Here is a 23,545-nt window from a genome sequence, read left to right as displayed (position 1 = left end):
GAGCAGCTAGTGACTATTGTCAGAATCCATTCAAAATCCTTAATTCCAACACAATGCCAATTCCTTATAAAACAAGGTAAAGTAGGCCAGACTATTTGTCATGTAAAAAGCTGTGCTAAAATTTCATTTAAAATATTAAAACCTGTACCTTAATTTATTCTTGCCATATCTTTCAGAATACTGGCAAACAGAAGAATTTTGCCATCCCCCTGAGTAATAGGGCAATTCAACCTTCAGTGTACATTTAAAACAATTTCATGGATGTAGCAATTAAAAAACCTTGCAAAGTGCTCTGAAAACAGGGTGACCATTTTTAAATTATAAAATTACACAAATCTAATGTGAACCCTGTAATGGTCATAAGCTATCGAGTGTTTCCATTACTTATTCTACTCAATACATTTCAAAGAACTGATTTTTTGTGATAGTATATAAATTTATATACCTTTCCACACGTGCATAAGACTGTGATTTCTATCACATTTATATATTTTCTAAATGTAATTATGTGAATTTTTTACTATTTTACATACTTATGTTTAACCAGAGACCAGTAATAGAAGGAGACTGCCGATCCATATGGGAGAGTGTATCAACTCAGTGTCAGCCAAGTTGTCATATTGTTGACAGACTACCCTGGATTGCACTGTGCTGTTCACTTTACCACCCCGCACATCCCCCCTGTACATTGCCGCCACCCCCTTGCACTTCCTGCTAGACTGAGCTACAGCTTGTTTAAAGAGTATAAGTAGATCTGCTAGAGTGAACTATTGTCGTACTGTTCTCACCAGCCTCAAATTAGAACATATGATTGCCAATCTACTTCAATTATTGGTTTCTGGTTTTACACTGCAACTTTGTTATTGTTTGGAAACTAGAGAAATTGAGGTTACATTTCTACATGTAGAAGCCATTTTGGCCGTCTACTAAACGATTGTTCTTATTGTCCTCGGTTAGCAAACGCAACACCCATCTCATAGAGATTTTATCTAACAAATTTTTATGGAAAATTGAAGCAACTGCACCTTGTGATATCTCTATTAGTCTCAACTATTTCACACACTTTAATTCGTCAATCATTCAAAATCATTTCTTAAATTTTGGGTAGACACTTCCACTTCAATCGTCAATAGCAACAAAACTAAACGATGGATCAAGCTAAAGTTTTGACAGCTTTCTAGTGCTGCTAACGAACAAATTTTTTCATTCCTATGAGCGCCATTTTTAAGGTTTTCTAAAACTTGTTGATGATTCTCGTACTTCTTGGTTCAATATTGCTCCTAAATATTTGATACGGTTTGTTATGCCTACTTCCTTACAAGTTGCATTGCATGAGGATTCTTTACATAAATATTGGCTTATTAAAACATACTTCCTTTCTAAAAATAATATATGAAGTTTTTTCTATATTTAATAATGTATGGTTTACAAAACCATCACTGTATTGCCATTAAATCAAAAGTAATGTGTTCTTTAGTAGAAATAATATATCTTCATTCAATGACAGTGCTGTATCTTCAGCAAATGATGTGAATTTACCTTCAAGTTTACCATTACAGAAATCATTTAAGCATATTAAAAATAAAATTGCAACTAAAACAGAAATTTTAGGGCACCTTGGTGTACTGTAAGTATATACTCCAAATTCACTGAAAAATATCAATTTTTTCATGTTGCCTCCTGTTTGCTAAATAACTTTTAAACAGTTTTAAAGTCGCTCCTCTAATTCTGATGTTTTGCAGTTTTTCCAATACAATTTCATGATAAACAGTGTCATAAGTTATTTTTACATAAGAAAATAAACCAATTGCATATTTTCCATTATTTAAACTATTGTAAATAGCACACTGTTTATAGCAAAGGAAGTTCAGTACTTAACTTCTTTGTGTACCCAAATTGGTTTTGACTAAAAAATGTTATATCATCCAAAAAAACTATTTTTTCAAACAGCTTTGGGAAAATAGAAAGTAGAGAAGTCGGATAAAAATTATTGCATTAGATATTCAGGCCACCTTTATGCATTGGGATGACCACAGCTTCTTTTAATTTGTCAGGAAAGACTCCGGACTACAAACTTAAAGTAATTATATGTAATAAAATAACTGTTAGTTGTGGATGCACTGATTTTAGGAGGTAAGAATTTATTCCATCGATTCCTAGGAACGTTCCAATTTTTAAGGATTTTAGTATGGTACCTGGATTTTATAACATACGTATAACGATGGCAAATGTCTGAAATCCTGTTATTCTTTTGAACCTTCCATCGTCAATAGCAAACTTTAAACAAAGAACAGAATATTTTCAGGTGTAACAAACATTGATCTTACCTGTGGAGCATAATAACAAATTTCTTTAAATCAAGATTTTTAAAGATATCAGGTTTGTCTCAGCTAAAATCTAATTTGTAAACAATGTTTAGAAAATATTCATCAAACATATAAGCAACAACTTCTGGATTATTTTCAATTTCCCCATTAACCTTCATTGAGATGCACTTTTCTTTAGCTTTCCTATGATGTCTTACCTCATTTATGACTTGAAAAATTTATTGTATCTTTATCGTAATTAATAAACTTGTTTTGATAAAAAGAATTCCTAAGTTGTCTAATTCCAATTTGAAGTTTAGTCTTATTTTACAATGTAAAATTTTAATTTTTTATTCATGTAAATATCAGACCTATCAACATTATTTAAGAGACTATTGAGAGCCAAGTAATCAAAGTGATAAGCAGAGGCAGGTGGCTGGGCGCCCCCCCCCCCCCACACACACATATAGCACAGGGTCACTTTATCAAACAGTGATCAGTTACATTGACATTCAATATTTCAGATTCCAATTCAAACATGTCACATCTTGCTAAAAAAAAAGAACCGTTATCAATGCATTTTTGAGACTGGTTTGTTATTTTTGTTGGTTTACTAAGTATTTAAACCTGGTTGAGATAACTAATTTATAATTCCCTGTGAGTTTTAATTTTACCAGTGAATTAATTTTAAAATGTAGTATTAAAATATTTGTGTAGCTTCTCAATATATTTTTTAATATTAAAATAGTAATCCAGTTCATTTATAAGTACTTCTATGTTATAGCAATGAGTGTTATAGTATTGCAAAAACAAAAAAGTTTCATTCATAGATTGTCATTTTAGTTTAATTTTTAAAACATCAGCTGAGATCATTGTTATAAAACTGTCATTTATAATTTCAATTGCATTATGTATATAAAATGCCACATCACCAGCTCTATATTTATTATTACATTTAGTCTCTAAAGTGTAATTCTCGACTTCATAAAAATTAGCCTCACTATTATTAAGCCAAATTTCTAACAACACAATAACCTCAGGTAAATTACTTAATATTTGTAGCTCCACCAAAACTTGTACTCCATATGTTTTGATAAAAAAATCTCTATTTTCATCTTTATATTAAAATCTGAGTAACCTCTTTCAGTGGTCTCAAACTATGTACTATTTTACTAGTAAACACAATAAAAAATTTCACTTTGTAAGGAGGTACTAAGAAAAAAACAAATCTTAAGTATTACATCTTGCATACTGAAAAACAATAAAAAATAGCTCTTTTAGAAAAATAAAATAACATTAATGAATAAAACCATATCCTTCATCTTAAACTAATTTGCTTAAGTCATCTTGGCAAGTCACATGAATAACTGGATCATATAATATACATACATACATATATATATATGTGAGTTCAAATGTCTTGTTGAAAAATTTCTGTTTACACGTCTGCTCCGAAGAGATTCTTTGTTGAGACACCTTAAAAATGTAATGATTGAAGGTAGCTGGTTGTTAGCTCCTATTTTTCTGCCCAATTGGTGGCCAGCATCAATCACGGTATTAATAATGAACATGTCAAGTGCTCTGCCCACCTCCTTCACTACGTTTACAGTGTCTTTAACCTTTTCCTAAGGGATACCATGTATTTTGACGCAATTACTTTGGGAATACTCTTCCATATATTCTAGTTTATTTTTTAAACTAGATATTTTTTTTAATATGTGATTTTTTTTAAATAAATTTTATAGAAAAATATTTTTTTAAACTGCAATCAACCATGTCTTTATAGACTTTGAACAATCTCCAAGATCATATTCAGTACCATAACAGTTTTTAGTTGTCCTTGTGTTTCGAAACTCATTATTTTGTAAGTTTTACTTTCAACCTTTTAATGAAATGAACCAAGAAGTGAAATGAACTGAACTACTTTGACAGTGTCAGAACAGCAGTTTAACTTCACTGATGTGATTGAACACATTCAAAGTACATTACTGTTGACGTAACACTTTGATGGTGCTGTGTTATGTAGTGTGTATCTACCCAATAAAGTCATTTTAGTAATACTATTAAAACTAGTACAGAATGACTTTTAATATTATGCTAATAAGTATTTTGAGAACAACTTATGTATGATACGAACAGCTACTCGTATTTAGTATTGGTACGTATTGAATAAATCAATGATATCTATATTCGAAAGTTTAGTTTAGCTCCATTTCATCTTCCGCTTCATTTAATTTTCCGCATCTGAAATATGACACTGTCACAGACTTGACTTCTGGAATTTGGATGAATAGGTCACAGGTGTTTTTATTGTCTCGGCAGGTGCACAGTCGAGTGTTTTAAAATGTTTTATATATGATCCCAAAGCACAGTGGACCAACAGTTTTCTATAAATGAGCTATTTTACATCCATATTATTAGAATAGTTAAGAAAGGCAGGCTCTTTTGATTTTGCAAAAGAATTTACATGTGCCACTCACACTTATTGGTTTGCTTTGATGGTTCTTTTTAAGAGCCCAAGTACTTAAATATAAAATTACAAGAATATACATAAATTTACAATTTTCCATCCAAAATACCTTAAATTAGTAGGCATGTGGCCTATATAATGATTCTGGACTGAATCATGAGTTATACTTAATTTTGAGCTAGAACTTTTGTTTACCTCCATGAAATGTAGCAAATTTTTTTAATTATTGTAATCAAGTGTTTTCGTTTGATCGCGTTGTATGATTTAATTTTATGTTGGTGAGAAATCGTAAGATGAAGAAGAAACCAAGAAAGGCATGATGCCAATGTGCTGGTAATACATGAGATGAGTTGTACTGCTTTGCCTCTATCATTATTAATTTGAGACAAAATGATGATATTGCGATAGATAAATCAAACGTGGCTCGTAAATTCAAAATTAATCATCCGCTGACAATCACAGCCGTAAAGGGCATGACGTCACCTCGATTTGTCTCATAGTTACGCCGTAGTCCGCTGAGGTCGCCGCGCCACAGCTGTTGCCGACTGCTTCTACCTGGCGGCCAACTCGCGAACCAAGATTCACGATCTGCCTGGAGGGAGCATCATTATTTGGGACTGTTCGAAGCAAGGAAACGCGCTCAGATCGGGAAAACTTTCGTTTGGTCAGTTTCAAGCGCACTGTTGTCTCGTGTAGTCGTGTCGCGAGCGTCTTTGTGTGGGTTCGTATTTCGGCTCTTACAAGTGACAGTGCTTTTGGATATTTTTGGGCTTTATGTAAGTATTTAAATCATATTAGCCTTGTTATATCAACAATCTTGTTAAACAACTAATATCATAATATACGTACAATTGAAAACTACAAATAAAATATCGTCTAAAATTACAATGTTCATTACTTTTTACTGGAGTCTTGGAAATTTAAAAACACGCCAACATTACCCTATATTTTTTTGTTCAAACAAAGTTGTCGATTGTATTTCAACACTTATGCAAGGTTTTTGTTTGAAATTGATTTATATGAAATTATAGTAACAGAGATTGAGGACAACATAATAGCGAAATTATTGGCCTACAACTAATTTATCCTATGTTTTTTTTATAAACAAGTTATGATAACAATTATTTATTTAATTTGTTAAAATGTATATGCTGGTGGCAGATAAATACGACTTATGCTAACATTAAAACTGAGCCGTAAATCCAAGATTACCTTTATTGTGTATTGACCAAAATGATGTTTTGTTGAAGTGCAAACAGCAATCTGTGTTAATAAGTCAATGTTATCGCATTATTATTCAAGGCGCTGCTCTGCTGAATGACCTCTAATTTAGATTAATGAAAAGAAACATCACAGGAAGAGAATTAGTTTACTTTTGTACTGTACAATATTGTGTGTATAATCCATATCCAAAACGTTCGGGTTGCCTTTTCTTTGAGCGAAAGTGGTGTACCCTAAATACTGTAAGTAAATGGGGTTCTTGTTAATTTTGTAATATTGAATATTTAATTGAATAATCTAAAATGAGGCTTTACTTACATTCATAGACCATATTTATCTTGGTGTGGCCACGTATAGAACAAAACCCGATTATTTGCAAATCTCTAAACTCCTTGAAACTATTTACGTGTTATAAATTATTCAGATATCTTCTAAGGTTTAAAGATTAACACGATGGAATGTGCGATTTCTTTGAAAATGATACATTAATGTTGTGTCAGTAAAAAATTGTCATGGCTACAACTTTGTGCAAATTAACCTTCAAAATTATAATGTACCTCAAATTTAATATTATTTTTATAATTACAATCACATACGAAATCTACATTTCCTCCGATTATACTAGCAGTGACGTTTTTATTTTGCAGTGTTTTGAAAATAAAATTATCGTGATAGAATATCAGACAGTCTTGCTTTCACCTCTCCTGTTCTATTACACCGAAAAGGTCACATACTTTTTACTACGAAACAACGAAATATACAGTCGCTGTTTTTATCCTTCACACCACATTAATAATACACAGTAGAAGTACACTAGACCAATGATCGTGTAACAGGCTTCGCTAAAGATGTAATGAGGGATATCCAGTGGAGGGTCATGCACTATAATCAACATAGATGCACCTATTTATTAATAAACCTTTTCCCTTTGGATAGATTCGTTCTTTAGAAATAATGCAGACAAACAGACAGAGGCCTCGAGTGACAAACTTCCGAAGCCCTCATCCAAACTCCATAGAAAGAAAATTGAACTCAATCTTCTAAAATAGAAATGAAGTCTCATGCGAATCTTCGAGTAATTATAACTATATTATTTCTAGAAATACCTTTGTGGGAGATGGGCTTCACTGACGCTCAGCCACATCCCATGAATGGTCATACACCATCTCTGAACTCAATGTTTCCTATGTAGAAATGGCATTTCATACTAAATTCCGTACATAGTTCAATTCGTTCTCGAAATATCCCCCTGTAATAGTCTTCGCCTAGTTTCTGCCAATGGAGACATGCACCTTATGTAGAAATGCTACAGTCTGTACAATTTCAAATCTATAATTAAATTTGATATCAAGAAATCCTGGGGATGTCATTAGGTTTTGCTGATGCTCAGCACATTGTCATGGTCGGATATCAAACTCGAACTTGCCCATGTAGATTTGAAGTTCCTTGCAAAATGTTAAGTCTTCAGCTCAGTGACAGATAGACAAAGACAAAGAGACTGAAGTCTATTAAGTCTAACTATTAAGTCTGTGTAGCTCAGTCCGTTTTCGAGAAAGTCTCTCAGAAAATCTAATCAGGAACACTAACCTAGACGGTAAGAGATTATAACAAGTATTACTGAAGTTGGTGTATGAAAATATGGAATTTCCCATTACTGTAACACATTGTAGGTTCCAGATAGGCTGATCTCCGTTTTTGCCCTCTATAGGAAATATCAAACAAAATGTTTATATGGACGAGAGTCGATATAGCAGGAGAAATGTAGAGTGGCACATTTGTAAATTGTATTTGTCCACTATCGATAACAAGAATGTTCGTTAAATATTCACCTACAAGAATATTTTATATGCAAAATTTCCGCTAATTTAAATGTTTTTGATATTGGAATTATGAGACTTTCACCTGAAAATTGACATTACGTCTTCACACTAAAACATTTCCGGGGTTTTACTTGAGCTTAAGAATCTTGTTTGATTTATCAAACGCCTACTAAGTCGGGAGAAGGTATTTTCGATTGGGCGGAAATTTTCGGGTAAAATACCTTATTGAGAGAGTTTATTCGTTAGGCTACATATGAATACCTCTCGTATGAATTAAACTAACCTACTGTATTTGAAGTACAAATTTTTGACATTTCATGAAAAACACGGATAAAAAAATTAAAATGAACCATTAATTCCCAATTCACATACGTAATTAGAACACAAGGTTAGACCTTGCAAGAGCCGGTTTCCCTTATAAGGCTACTGGATACCGCCTACACAAGAAATAAATACATATACATACATATATACATACATACATATATATATATATATATATACACATATGTGTGTGTGTGTGTGTGTGTGTGTGTGTGTGTGTGCGCGCGCGCGCGCGCGTGCGTGTGTGTGTTTGTATATATATATATATATATATATATATATTATATATATTATATTATATATAATATATTATATATTTATATATAATATATAATATATAATATATTATATATTATAATATATATATATATTATATATTGTATTATATATATTATATTATATATTATTATATTATATATATATTGTATATATATATATATATATACACACACTACACGCTCTAAAATTACTTTAGAATATGATCAGTTATGTAAGTGTTATCACAGTGTAAATATATAGGTGTATTGTATTGCATTCAATTAAGGCTGTCTTGTATAGCAAGCTCTATAACTCGAGGAAACTATTTGAAACGTGTGTTACCGTATTAAATAAGGGTTTCTTCACAATTTTAAAACGTGTATTTAAGGTACTTGCGAAATAATAAATTACAGTTATTATATGATTTTATGTTGTTATAAATAACATAAATTATCATTGAAACGATTTGATGTAAATTACGGTTTTCGTCACCTTAGAATTCGGACGAAACATGTTCGTTTTATGTGTTTTCAGTTCCTGTTTTTACAGTTTGACGAATCTCATGAAATCGCGTGTAAAAAATCTCATAATTTTTGTGTTATATATAGTCTATAAAAGTGTCCATTTTAGTTTTATTGGGTTGAAACTTTAAGCATGTTTGGACATTAAATATATGTTTAACACTAAGGAATATTTCCATCCTGGTAGCAAAAATTAAAGTTTAAATATTAAAAAAAATACGAGCTCTAGACGTAACTAAATAAATTATTTTGCACATTTCGAGATAGTTAGCTTTAACATGATTTTAAAATTCCAGATCTCAGATGAATCAGGCTCGCGATCTTGACTACCTCGCTCCATCTTGCTAATCTTCTGCGGTGCGTACCAGCTTTAAGGGATGATTGCTAATTTCTCTCCTAAAATTGTTTTCCCTCAGTAGCTAGCAAATTGATGGGAACAGTCATAAAGTAACGTTACTCTGTGGGAATAGCCCTCCAAAACCACGAGGACAGCTGGTTCGGATACTGCCCATTACGTGAAGCCTTCCCTGCGCACACCTTGAGCCTGTAGTGCTATATCATTATCTCGCAGACGTACAGGAGCGCGTAATGTGTGATAGATAAGAGGTGTTTGTTTAGCACTATACAGACAGGTGTTACTGTAACATCCTGAAGTTGCTCGTCCTTGCCATTGTTCCCAAGGTCACACAACTACATTATCTAACTATTTACATGGTGAATGCAAAGGAGTTGAGAGCTAACTCTAGTTGCAATTTTTTCTTGCGATAAATAACCATTACTTGTTGATTTTTAAATTTTTTTATTCCAGGCCCAAGAATCCGAGTCGTGACTTGGTGTGTAGGCGTTCCATTTACGTTAGCGACTATTTTAATTAATGGACCAGTCAAAAATAGAAACCAGAATCAGTTTAAAACATCAGAAAACGTGTTACTGCCTTAATTATAACTGTTGATTTCAGGTGTTGATACCAGTAATAACTCCTTTGGAACAACCCGCATCAAAATTGTCCGATGGTGCTTGTCGAATATTATGCACCCTCTCACCCAGCGCCCAACACTGTTGCCCGTTGTGTACGAAAAATTACTGATACGTATCAAAACTAGTGAACGGCTGATAATCAGCAGCGATATGGCATTTAAATATCATCGGATCATTTTAATGCTAATATCATGTGCAGACTGCTCTAGTAAAAATAGGCCATGAATAAATCAGCTGTATTGCATAATACTAATGTGCTGTAAATAAATATTGTTTTTGTTTTTATTGATCCCGGAAACGTTTATCAAAAGAATTAAGGCCACAGATTTTTATTACCGGGATTCGAACCTGTGTCCATGATATGAAAGTTGACGCTAAGCACTCAGTAACGAGGAGGTACAGTAGGCGAGTGTCTTTTTTCGAACAATGCTATGCTGAGAAGACTACCATGTAAGCATCCTCTAAAAACACACACAGAAAAACACAAATAACAACCAAAATGCGTTCAGAAATGTGCTGATTCGCCGCAGTGTCTCCTGCTTCTTTAACTGTTATGGATTTGCATTAGGGGTGTGTTCTCTTATACAAACTTTATACAGATTATTTAGTACATCTTTACAGAAAAAAATAAAACACTTGGCAAGGAATTTTGTATTTTCCTGTAATCCACAAACTTACAAACAAAACATAAAAAATTTGATTCATAAATGTGGCACGAAACATGTTGAGATTATATTAAAAATTCATAAATTAACAACCTTGTTTTTGTCTTATAACAAATAAACATAATGTTGACGCGATAAATAAAACTACTTCAACTGATCAATCTAAAATTATGATAGAAACATTAAATCTTAACTTTATGACTGAATACGTCTAAGAATAGTCTAATTATCTAAGAAAATGTTAAGGACTTGAAGAAAAGTTTAAAAATCGAATTTAAGACATTCTTACTTCCCTTTAGTGAACTTTGAAGATCTTCGTTTGAATAAAGATTTAGCTTTTTACAATTATATCATGAGTATTGTGATTTAATTAATGTCTAAGCTTATATGATTTGCGAAATGGTTTTTAAAGAAATATAGAGGTGCATTGGTTTCGATACGGTCTGCAATTCATTTGGTCCTAATTCTTTTGATAATTCAGTGACATTAGCGCACTTGATAATTCAGTGACATTAGCGCATTTGCTGATTCCACGGGTGGATGATGGAAAAAAAAAAAACGAACCTCCTCTAAGATCCTGCTACACGAGTTTTTATGCGCGTGTGGTCGAAGACCACACCTCTATTACTCCTATATTTCCTATCTTTAAGTAGCGACAATAATTATATACAATTGAAAGGCAATTTATGATAATCATTGTAATCACTGCACACGCAATTTAGATTGTTTGGAATTGTAAAATGTCATTAAACGCGTTAATTTGGTTAAAGTAGCACATACGGTAAGTAACTTACCACATATGGCAAAACCTGTTAAATTTATTATATGGCTGAAACATATACAACCAGTATCCTGCACTTAATTTACGGAATAATAAAAAATACCTATAATTAATGAATTTTAATGATTAGTACTCAGAAGGAATGAAATGGAAAGAGGGAGGAAAGGAAAATTCTAAATATATTACAATTAAATAAATTGGTTGCTAAAAGCATTAAAAGTGATTAGACTACATTTTTTCAGTTGAAAGGCATCAGCTGTTTTGACACGTTTGTTGCTCCCCATTTATGCAAGCATACTTTAAAATTATCGTTCTCATATATGCGTTGACGAATTTCGATGAGAAAAATACCGTTGGAAATGTAATAAACATTTATAAGTCATTTGCATCTTGTAAAATGTTTATAATAATACTTGTTGTGTTGTTATTTATCTTGAAAAAATTCAATAGCCGCCATATAGGTGATATTACAGCAAATTACGCCAATATTTAAAAAAATGTCTTATGTATCACTAACTACCTTTGTGCAAGATTCGGTATCTGTACCTTCGCTAGTTCTAGAGATAATAATTATGTTATACAAAATAACAAATGGCGCCTAGCGGTTAAACGAAACATTCTTCTACCTATGTTTATAAGACATTTTTTTATGAAATGGTGAGCATTATCAGCCACAAAAGTATGTGACTTTTTCTGAAAACCCTGTTTATATAAAATCCTTAATTTATATATTCAGGAATGATGCCAACCATTTGATGGCACGATCATAGGCTATGAATTTATGAAGATTTACTATCACATAGGTTGAACACCACACCACATTTACGCAATCGGCATTTTTCAAGTAAAATAGTGAATTGACCTATTGCTCCAATTTAAATAGTTAAAATAACATTATACAAACTAATAATACTACTTATACATTACAACAAAATTATCATTGTATCTCATAAAATAACCCCTGTACTGAGCGAACGGCCGGAGTGTGCTCCTGTCGTAGTAACAATGATGATGGAGCGGCGGAGGTCGCAGCTACTTGGAGTCGTTAAGGGTTAATTCAGTCAATTGCTGGAATTGTTTAACAGGACGTGCCTTGATTAGCGATAGGTAGGTGGAGGCTACACGTCGTAGTCATGGAGTGAAACCATTTTCTTGATATGGGTTCCTAGATTAACCCCCCTCTCATGGCCGTAATAAATATTTTGTCTACGGGAGGCTAAAATAGACTCCTTTGATCGACTTTGCCCAATACACACACTCGAAGCACTAAATGCTTTTTACGAGTGTCCTTAATTTGCGATGGAAATCTCATAATAGATTTCTCGTCCACAATTCAGATTAATCATAGGCTATATCTTTAAAATCAGACTATTCAGGGTGAGGGTAAGTTTAATTTGTGCAAATTAAATTAAGGATATAATTATAGGATTATAATTTATAATCCTAAATTATAATTATAATTTATAATCTCTATATTTTTGTGTAGGTCTGGCAGGGCTGACCGGCGTTTCAATATGTTTAATCAATATGTTGTTTGCCCTAATGGTTTTTAAACTATTTAGGACGACTGGAAAGGACTGAAGGAAGAGGAGTGCCTGACAATGTTCAATTTTGAAACCTCTATTTGTGATTGAACACTGAAAAGTGAATAAACTAAGTCTGGGAGAATGTTCCCGCTCTTCGGCGAACATCCTCAAAGTTTTGAATATCTCAGAATTTAAGTCCTATTCATTTAAAACACTCAAAGATTCCTTGTTCTATACGTTGTAATTGATATTTTACAATAGGAGGCAGGCGTTTTAGTAAAAAAAAAATACACACTCACACAAACATATAGTGGTTTTACATAATAATTGACATAATGAAAGAACTATCCAAATTTGTATTTATTTTTATTAAAGATAGAGTACAAAGTGAATTTAAGTTAACAAGAGCCAGAAAATGATGTCAACTTTGTTCCTATTTGAATAGCTTACCTTGATCTACAAACACTGTAACTGTAAATGCAGTTTGCCATCAGATTTAATCGTTATCGTAACTCATGTGTACTTCGTTATTCACCCTATGCATTTATCCTACAGTAACGTGCAATATACTGTAACAATGCTACAATATTACTATAGCAATGTTGCAGTAATGGAGGAGGACTTTGAAGGTTTTTATTCGTTTTGAAGTATTCGCATTTTTACTATACATTGCTGTATCCATTTTAGTTATGTACATGCATCATCCATATCAATAGCGATACAGCTTGAACTTTATTTTTAATTTCCCCACTGTGGCGAATTTATCTATCTCCAAATGAATAATTTAAAGTGTTTCCACATTTTTATATTTATAAAAATACACCTAGCTACAGTTACTATGTAACAAGGACGCAATAAGTCTACGCAACTTAATTATAACAATAGTGCCGCACGAAGTCCTCCCATTACATTGCGGCATAGCCTAATTGCACTCCGGAATGTAATGAGGGTTATTTGTATGAGCAGCGGGCACGAAGGCGCTTGTAAGAGTTCCCCTGTAACCGCTTCTCTCCGAGAGGTGTCAGATATCTCGCCACCTAACAGGATCACAGTAGGAATGTGTAAGTGGCCCTCTGCACCCAGCCGCCCTGCCAGAAGATTGTTATTCGATTTAAATGGCTTTAAACTGGATGCTAGTTCCCACCAGCATTTGAGGTTACGGCTGTTATAAATCCAACTATAATATTGTTGTGGTTATACACCAACAATAATACTCGTTATTATTTCTTCAACCGAAATTGAGGTTAAGTTTGTTGCTAGTATACAAACTATAAGGATCCGACAGGGATATATTAAAGTCGCTTGTCGTTGTTCGATCATCTGCGCAATATCTTTTGATAGAATGGTCCTAGAGACTTGAAACTTGGTAAATAGGTAACTTGATCCAAGGAAGAACTGTATTGATTTTGGGGTCAAAAGCTTAAAGGGAAGTCCATCTGTCTGTCCGTCTGTACAATAACTTTTGATAGAAAGGCACTTGAGACTTGAAACTTAGTAAATAAATAATTTAACCCAAGGCGGAATTCTAATGATTTTGGAGTCAAAAGGCCAAAGGGGATTGGGTTCAAAGATGGGGACGTCTGTCCGTCCATCTGCCTGGATACTTGCATGGGACAACTCTTGACAGAAAGACCATAGAGATTCCTCTTTGTCCAAGAAAGAACTCTATTCATTTTGGGTTTAAAAGATTAAATTGTAGACAAATCTCTGTCATTCTGTGCAATAACTCTTCCATTACGTTCTTTTATTCGAGTTTTTCAACTATCCATTAAATTGTCGACAATTTGTTGTAGGCTTGTTGTTGTTTATTGTGGTTTTATTTGTTTTTATTTATCGTTCTTCACAAATTAAGATTGTTTTTTGCCGGTGAAAAGTTTTACAATACGCTATTTTATTTTGGACGCTGAAATTGAGGTAATTTAAATTAAGGATTTTCATAATTCATAACGTGTGTACAATACAGCCGGTGGTAACCAGTTTCAACTAAGAAAAAACAATGACACAGTTAAAGGAGATATTATAAAAAACGTAGAATGTGTATAATTATTATGTTACAAGTTAGATCGTTTAAACTACTGTACAATAACTGTCTAGTTATAACGTATGTTGTCAACACTTTCACTGCGACTACATACTACGTGATCTCAAGTAGTGTAATAAAACAGCACGCGCAATACTGCCGCAGTCTACATGTTAAGTTTATTATGTCATAAATTGCAATCGGATAAAGTGCAATAAGAAAGGAGAATATTAATATAATTAAATTTGTATAAAAATATTTATATTTAAATACACTTATCATTGTATAGTGTAAGAAAATATAGTGCGGTATTTTAATCCAGAGCATTCAGAGCAAAATGTGTTACGATCCCAGTTTTATAAACTAATTTGCATTAAAAAAATGTTAGAGGGATAATAATTTGTAAATACTTTTTTTAAAGACAGCAAAAACGTCAAGTATTACTGTTTATTTTTACTTCTTTCCACCAGCCTACATATTTTCAAGTATCAAGGAATGCACTTAGTAACTTCCTACATGGAACATGTAAATATTTTTACTTATAGGCCTAGTAATGGCATAAATCGGAAGAACAGTAGGCAAATAATAACAAGGTTGCAATGCAGGTCGACGTTGGTGCTTGCCGTAGTTCATTGTAAGGGAAATTATAGTCTTTGATTATAGCGCACCACTTGTACATCAAGGTTGTCAGCCGTAACATCTTGGTGACCGCCGCGCCGACCGGCAATTACAATGTAAGGCGTCATCCTCTACATCACTCCTGTAGTCTCCAGCAGGAGATTGGCTCATGCCAGGGTCGTTAATGAGGGTAGCGCCGAGTGATTAGATTGATGGGATCCAGGTCCATTGCCATCACGTCAATTGAGGCTGACATAATTATTGACTTGAGTGTTCATCACCGGTTTAATGTTCCCGATAAAAAAATCAATCATCGCACTGCTTTCTGTAGTGGCGCCCCTCAATAAAGAGATAATTCGTATTATTAAGAGTTTCGTTCCTTTTTGTTTTTTTTGGCAAACAAACTGATAACAGGTTCGAGTTACTACCGAAAAAGGCGTAAAACAGTAAACCAGGTCCTACTCCGTAATTTGGAACTATAGGAATTTATAATGTAGTAATTAGAGAAAATATAGTTAAATTATATTGCAATAGAAATGTGATTTCTGCAAGTCATAAATTAATACTAAGAAAACATGTTATTCTGTCAAGTCATACACTACTCGAATACATTTAATGCATGAGTATTATTATGTATTTCATGTGTAATATGCATACTTTAAAATATTCACATCCCTCCTTATATTCAGCAGTTTCGCCTTAATTACAAAAATGCCTAAAATTGTACATTAAAAGTCTATAATTCTTCATGGAGTGTACAAAAACATTTTTTTTATTTCCTGTCTTCAATGATGTTATCCTAAACAGGTATGGCTTTAAAAATTAAAAAGAAACCAAACCAAAAATATATTTCTTGGCCAGTGGTGGCATTATTTTTAACATATTTATTATTTTTGTTGTTAGAATTGTGTCTATCGGAAATTTTACCGTTTGAGTCTTGACGTTTTGTTTCCACAAAATCAAACTTCGTACGAATCCAAAAACGTGTTATAGCAGTCAAAGATTTTGAACTCGTAGGCGAGATTAGCTATTTAGGCCCAAGAGAAAATGTTAATACTACGCTCAATCTATCTCGACCTGATTATATAATTTTGTAGTAGTGGTTGACGTGTACACAAAACTGTTGTCTTATGAAAAAAGAAACTGTAGCAACAAATGATACAATTTGCTGCTACAAATACAAAACTATGCTGTAATTTCTAAATATTTATTAATCGGTTGCCATGACAACAATAAATATGCAATAATGTTAACAGCCGATTTTGTTGTTGCTAATACTTTAATATTTCATACCAACTTCAAAAAACGAATGATTGTACTTTGTTTAGATGTACGCTACTGTCAGCCTTTATTTAACGCCCCTGGTAAAACCGCACTGACCAACACTGGTGTACCAACTCCTTCTTTACAATTCTGAGGTTACAATAGAATGTACTTCAGCAAGAAAGTTTAACTGGTCATTTAAGCTCGTTCATTGTGAATATAGCAAACCCAGAGAGGACCGTGTCCGAGAGAAGACTTTGATGTTGCTTGGTGTTTGTCTACAAAGATGCCGTGAGAAAATGAACCGCCTACACGAGCAAGGTGGAGTGGTTTCTATTGAGCAAGCTAACAGAACGTAAGCTGTATCAAAAGACGGGCTGAAAGGCTCATATGCCACCGAGGTAGGCACTCTGTGCGGGGCACGCCACGATGTCGATGAGAGTCAAATTAATGTTGAACTAGACTCCCTCCCCTCCCCTCCTCCCCATCGTGGGAGAAACACCTGCTCTCCACCTGTCCAAAGTTAAATCTCTTCAAAATCGATTTGAAGCGCCGCGCCACCCGCCACGTAGTGTGGTAGTGTTTACCTGGTGATGGTCTTAGGCATTCTGTAATAGACCGTCGCTCGTGTAGATTGATATGTGCTCGAAAGGATTGTCAGCGAATGGATATTGTTGCTATTGGACATTTTTATGTTCAAGCCAGTTGTAGTCAACTGCTACAGAGCGAGATATGTATAAAAATGCACAATTATTAAACAATGGGAAATTATATTTTTTTAAGTGTAAGGTTTTGAATTTAATTGTAGTTTTGGGTAAGGTTGAAGAAAGGGGCTTAAGAATAATTAGTCAGTTATATTGAAAGTTTTATTTTAAATTAATATTCTTTCGCTTATTAGATATCTTTATAGCGGAGAGGGGTGATCGTGAGATCGAATTAGCGTAGGGAAGTTTCAAGTTTCAATTAACATAAAAGTACGTATGTTTACGAGAATTCAAGATAATCAGTTAGTGTTTAAAATAAAGTGTTGTTCGACTAATTGTGTTAATTAATAAAAACTATGTTTCAGTTAGCTGAAGGCTTTGGTCTTAGGTCCATGAAGGTTGTTGGTAAACTCTGGGTTTAGTCAAATTAGAGGCTTGGTTCGCCGTGTTAACTTTATCAGAATGGCCACAATCCCACTTATTACCATCCACATCTGTACGGCTTCGAGATGTGGAGATTTACGAATAAATTGTATCTCAAGGTGTTTTGGAGACTAGAAGTTTGTATGCAATACACATGTAAATAACGACATGTAAACTGTTTTATAATTTCTAACAGTTCGATCTAAGAGGAAAATGTATTAGGAAAGACAATTCTCTGCTACATCAGCCAAATCTGTATTACAACCAGTTAAACAAAACTTAACTCCCGATAGTGGATTTTACGGGAGTTGTTCGATTGTCCACTTAAACAATAAACATCCAGATAAATCATAGAGCTCTCCCTTTTGAAAATTCCTGCTACACCATTCCTTTTCAGGACGTTCCTCATATCACTATTAGTACAATTCTGTGCACTAATTTGGATTAATTTGCAGAAACCTTGTTTAATAGTTATTTTCTCATTTTTAAAGTTGAGAGAAAGAGAATGGATAGAAAAAACAGCAAATTCTATTCTCGAGGTGTTACACTACATAATTAGTCAGACATACGTAGTTTTCCACTCACGCCACATTCATTAATCCAGATTAAACTCTTTCACCGTGGGTTATCAATTTCCTGATTCTGAACGTTCTTTTAAGAACTGTTCAGGGTGAATGTGAAAGAAACTATGTATTGTTTCTCCCCTTATGCACACTTTAAAGTCACGTATACTTCATAAACTAATTTGTTACATTTGACCCCACAGTGTTCCTTCATCGAAACACGCGCTTTTAGTTTCAAAGCAGGAATTTGGTTTTGTTCATGAATATATTAAATATAATTAAAAAAATACAAGATAATTCAAAACAGATATGCCATTATAATCCCTTGATGTGTCATTTGATTTAGATGAAACATTTATACTAAAGGATTAAAAAATCCTCATAGTCCTAAGCACTCACAAGCCTAATGATCAGGCATTCCTTTTCCCTTTCAATCATAAACTGCATTACCAATATGCAATGACCAGTTTAGTTATTTTATAGTTCAGTTACATTTTATTACATCTGTAATCTTCGTAACAAAATAATTAAAATGGATCCAAATACGATGAACTTATGAAATAATAAAGCGAGGGTATAGTCGTAGCCTACATTAAAATCCACCACTTTAACTCGCTACATTTATGTCGTGTATAGATTTGTTTTTTGTATATTTTGTTCATGGAGGTTACACATTTGATAAAATTACTTCAATAAATAATCCAGAGTTCAGAGCAACCGTACAAATTGTATTGGGGCGGCCAGCTGTGTAGTGGTAGGGTCTATAATCCTTCAGGCGCCACAGTATTTCAGAACAGAATATAAAAGTCTTTTTAATTGTAGAACTTAAATTCAACCGCTATACGTGATCTTGAACACTATTTTTAGCAAAGCAATAAACAAGCCACCGCTAAACTTAGAAAACTCATTGTTTCAGGCCCTTTACAGCCTCTAAATCCTTTCTTATGACTGCAGTGCCCACGTTCACGGTTGTGATTGTTGATAAACCAATGAGGGGCACATTCCCAATCCTATTGGGCAGAATGGACAGGGCCGATAATGATAATAGCGGTCTCATTAAATCGGCACGATCGTACACAATAAATCAGTAGAAATGGGACTAGAGGAGGAGCGGAGAGATAAAGAGGGAGTGAGAGAGGGAGAGAAGCTGTTAGGTGGCATTCCAGCCTCGACCTTGCTGGACTGTCCACGGTCGTCTCTGGTCAATGGATGGCGTCTGGCCTAGTTCAAGTAAATTTGAGCACATCGTTGCGAAATATTACTTAAGACAAATTAACTAAATTTGTCCCCTCTTCCTCGATGGGATTCTATTACATTGGTTTCTCTAAAAAATACTTCTCAGGACATTATCATCAAAAGAGAATTATTGACTCTATTGACCATGGTGTAAGGAGATTTTTTTACACCATGCTATTGACGAATCCCCTATTGTTAATAGTTTCAAATAGTTTCAGACAAATAGCAATTCGTGTAATACTTTACTTTATGTATTGGTTTGGAATGCAGATCCAACTCTACTGTCAGCAAAAGTACCTAAAACTTGATTTTATCATCGCAAACGTCTGAAGAAATGTTTCCTTTCGTCCAAAAGTGCAATTTATGTCAGAATTTCGTCTGGCCGATTACAAATTAACCGCGATCTTTATAAAACTTTAACCCTTCATTTACAAGCGACCCTTCATTAATTTTAGGCGGATTTCCTGTGTCAAGTATAATGTAATGTGTGGGTATCGTATATTTGTAGATTCACTCAGTTAATTTACTATAGAACATTGGTTATGATACAATATTTAATTATCCATGCTAAGTATTCAAAGTCCAAGGTGAAACATCATTTGTAGGCTAACACATGTGAATAAGCGTATTTATATTTCTTTATACTTTGAATCACACATTAAGATTTGGCCTTTACTTAGATTTTATTATAAAATATAAGCTAGTTAGTAACTTATTTTATGTGTTTCATGCCTCTTTTACGAGGCATGCTAGTTTGTTGCTCTCTAATAATAAAGTACATTATCAAGTAATAATTGTATTTTAGCTACATTGTATGTTTTAGCATAATTGCCTTTAAAAAAAGTGATAAAACGATATATTACGTTAAAGTCGTGTTTGTAATAATGTTTAACGTGAGTAATAAACTTGTAATTATTATGAAAATGTATTAAAAATATTCACTCAAAGCGTCATGTAAACAAATACAGATTATTTTGGTTCCATTATTTAGGTAAGAATGTAAAAGATAATTTGTTGGCCCAATGAGTAAATTTAATATAACATGCTACTATTTTCCTCATATAAAATAAAAGTGGATACAACTCCTTTTGTTTCCCCTTCTCACAAAAATATCTTGTAGTAGTTTACTCACTGTAGTTTACTCAATTTTAACATACAGAATTCTTACAATTGTTGAAAATTTCATATTTACAACATAATAAATGCATCTAAAATGTTTACACCTATATATTTCCTCCTTTTTCTCCCTTTAAGAAAATATAAACAATTGAGCAAAAACGAAATTTGAATATTGTCAATCAAATTCAAAAGAATCTGTGGATACTACATTATTATTACTGTGAAAACGATCGTATTTTTTAGAAATCGAACAAATATATGTGTTATAGGTATCTAGGCCACAACACGTAAAAACCTAAATATACAAAATCCTTCATTTAGTAACATGATTTATACATTTTGTACGGATATTTATTATTCTTAAACCAATTTGTATTATGACGTTTTTTCTTATGTCATTATACAGGGTGTACATAAAGTCCTGCACGGGTATAATATTTTCTGAACGATAACAGATAAATCAACAAGATTTGGTACATCAATACTACACCTAAAAATCTACTTTTTGAAGGAACTATCAGTTTTCTGTAATATCATGGGGACGTCCCGCAAGGAGTCGGAAGGAAATCTTAAATAGGAGCACATCAGCACATCATTTTAAAGGGCTTATCTAGCAGAGTTTAATGCCGCAAACCGCACTCAAAAAGATTGATCCAGTACAAAATGGCGGCTGTTCAAAGGTTTTACTTGGTTACATTTTATTAGTAGCCATAACGCACATATGGGTAGCATTCGTCTCGTTTAATTGAAGTCGATTTCTAGACGAAACAAAGCAAGTTACAAGGACTCACCGAGACCAAGGAGATTCAGCATTTACAGCAAGTTGCTTTTAGAGATATAAAACTTGGTCATCTATTTACTGGCTTAACCTCTACAATATTTATATCACTGTGCGATATTTTAAGTAACAGCTAAACGCTTCCTAAGAGGACTGATTAAATCACAAAACGCTATGTTGGGTGCAAATTGGTTGATTGGATTAATGTAGATGAATGTGAATACGTTTCAAATAACATCAATAAATTACTGTACACAATGTTCGTTTATATACTTTTGTTCCTCCGTTCAGTTCAGGAAGTCAGGAAGAATCATCGGAATATACCACTTCCTATTAATGTGGTTTAGAATTACAAGCACTGAGGCCAATGATCGATTAATTGGACTTTTACCAAGTACCAAGTCAGCAAGAAGGAACCGTAAACCGTAAAGATGGAACGTTTAAACCGTATAAATGAGAACTCCACTTAGAAGTAATAACCCAGAATGACAAAGAAGCCGCTTCACAATTGGTCAAACGGCGAATCCCCCGCTCATTTACCGGATGCGTTGTTAAGGTAAACTCGGCACAGTTGGTGTGGATGATAACCAAAACCAACGCAGTATTTATTTCTCGGAAAATCTGAACCAATACTCTTAACGTAACTGAAAACGAAATCCCGCGTAATTGTTGCACATTTTCACATACCTTCTAAACTGTTTATTACAAAGCATTATAAGTACTTGCATTCTTATGAAATTTAAAATCCCTTAAATTACATTATTACGTATAAAGCTGAAGGGAGTCTTTTTTCAAAATTCCTGCATTTTGATTGGTCAATATTTCAATTGTATCGACTATCACGCTTACTCGAATGATTATGTTCTTAGACAACCTATGTATACCAGAAATATACATACGGTAGTGGCCTTTTGATAAGTATCACAACAAGGACATCAATTCCTAGGTAACATACGAAACCCTTGGCCTTAACTTATCACTTTGTCCTTCTAAAAACAGTAATGGTAATAATTTCTGCTTTCTAAATGTTTTAATCTTATAAAATTGCAATTTATTTAAATTAATTTTGAGGCTTTAGTTAATAATGATACCCTTGCTTATTTATATCTTTAATTAGTTTTTGCTAATGTGAGTGCAGTCGTTACAATCGCCTAATTATGAACGTTGCGTTTGGCGCCCAACGTGGGGTCACTACAATTTCAAGACACGCGATCACCGCATACTATCTGTACATTGATGCAGCTGAATTGCAATTGTCATAATAACTCAGGCCGATCTAGTTCTACAAGAAAGAAAAAAGAAATGAATTCTTTGGTTGGACTAGATATATTCCTATAAACTCGCTTGGAGTGTGTTAGAGTTACCGCCTCTTGTAACGTCGACATTTGTATGTTGCAGGATCGGCTAGCTCCAGATTACTAACGTCATCATGGGGCTCGGCTGCGGGAACTGCTTCGCAAAGTACATCCTCTGTTTGTTCAACTTTGGATTGTTCGTAAGTAGTCCTTTTTGTGGTTTTGTGATGTACTCTCATGTCAACGTAATATGGACCTACATACAATTTGTTTCTCCTTTTCGTTGAATTTATAAACAATTTAAACATCAATTACAGCTCTTCTGTAATTATTTTTGAGTTTGGTGAAAACAGTGATATACAAATATCCTAAGACTTTTGTATCTTATTAGTTCTGCAGCACGCTCTGTGTAAAATAATAACATCATTGTGTTTTATCATCAATAATGCATGTCTATTCTGTGATGTCAATTCATTTTGCCAGTGCTTCGTACTGTATAAATCGCTAGGTACTATGTTCCATGCCAATTCACATTGGTTGGTTTCGTCGTCATTGGACTGAATCATGCTAATTCATAACATTCAGGTTGTATTTTAATTACTGTACTATATAACAATGGGATGTTGAGTTATTGGGGAAAGAAGTAGTGCTACTAT

General features: G+C 33.5%; 1 protein-coding gene across 2 annotated transcripts in view; it reads left to right on the top strand.

Annotated features, from left to right (window-relative positions):
- Positions 1-2,915: 2,915 nt before the first annotated feature.
- Positions 2,916-23,545, top strand: part of LOC124362389 (tetraspanin-18-like) — a 122,509-nt gene continuing 101,879 nt past the window's right edge. Inside the window, exons 1-2 of one of the 2 annotated variants that reach the window (XM_046816831.1) lie at positions 2,916-2,963; positions 22,993-23,089. In XM_046816831.1, the coding sequence (XP_046672787.1) occupies positions 23,024-23,089 (66 nt within the window). In that variant the 5' untranslated portion in view covers positions 2,916-2,963; positions 22,993-23,023. Of the gene's footprint in view, positions 2,964-5,386; positions 5,553-22,992; positions 23,090-23,545 lie in introns of those variants that run through there. The other variant, XM_046816830.1, reaches the window with a different exon arrangement.

Source organism: Homalodisca vitripennis, chromosome 5, assembly GCF_021130785.1.
Source record: "Homalodisca vitripennis isolate AUS2020 chromosome 5, UT_GWSS_2.1, whole genome shotgun sequence".
NCBI classification, from domain to species: Eukaryota; Metazoa; Arthropoda; class Insecta; order Hemiptera; family Cicadellidae; genus Homalodisca; species Homalodisca vitripennis.
Note: the sequence above shows the minus strand (reverse complement) of the source record. Positions and strands in the feature narration are given on the sequence as shown.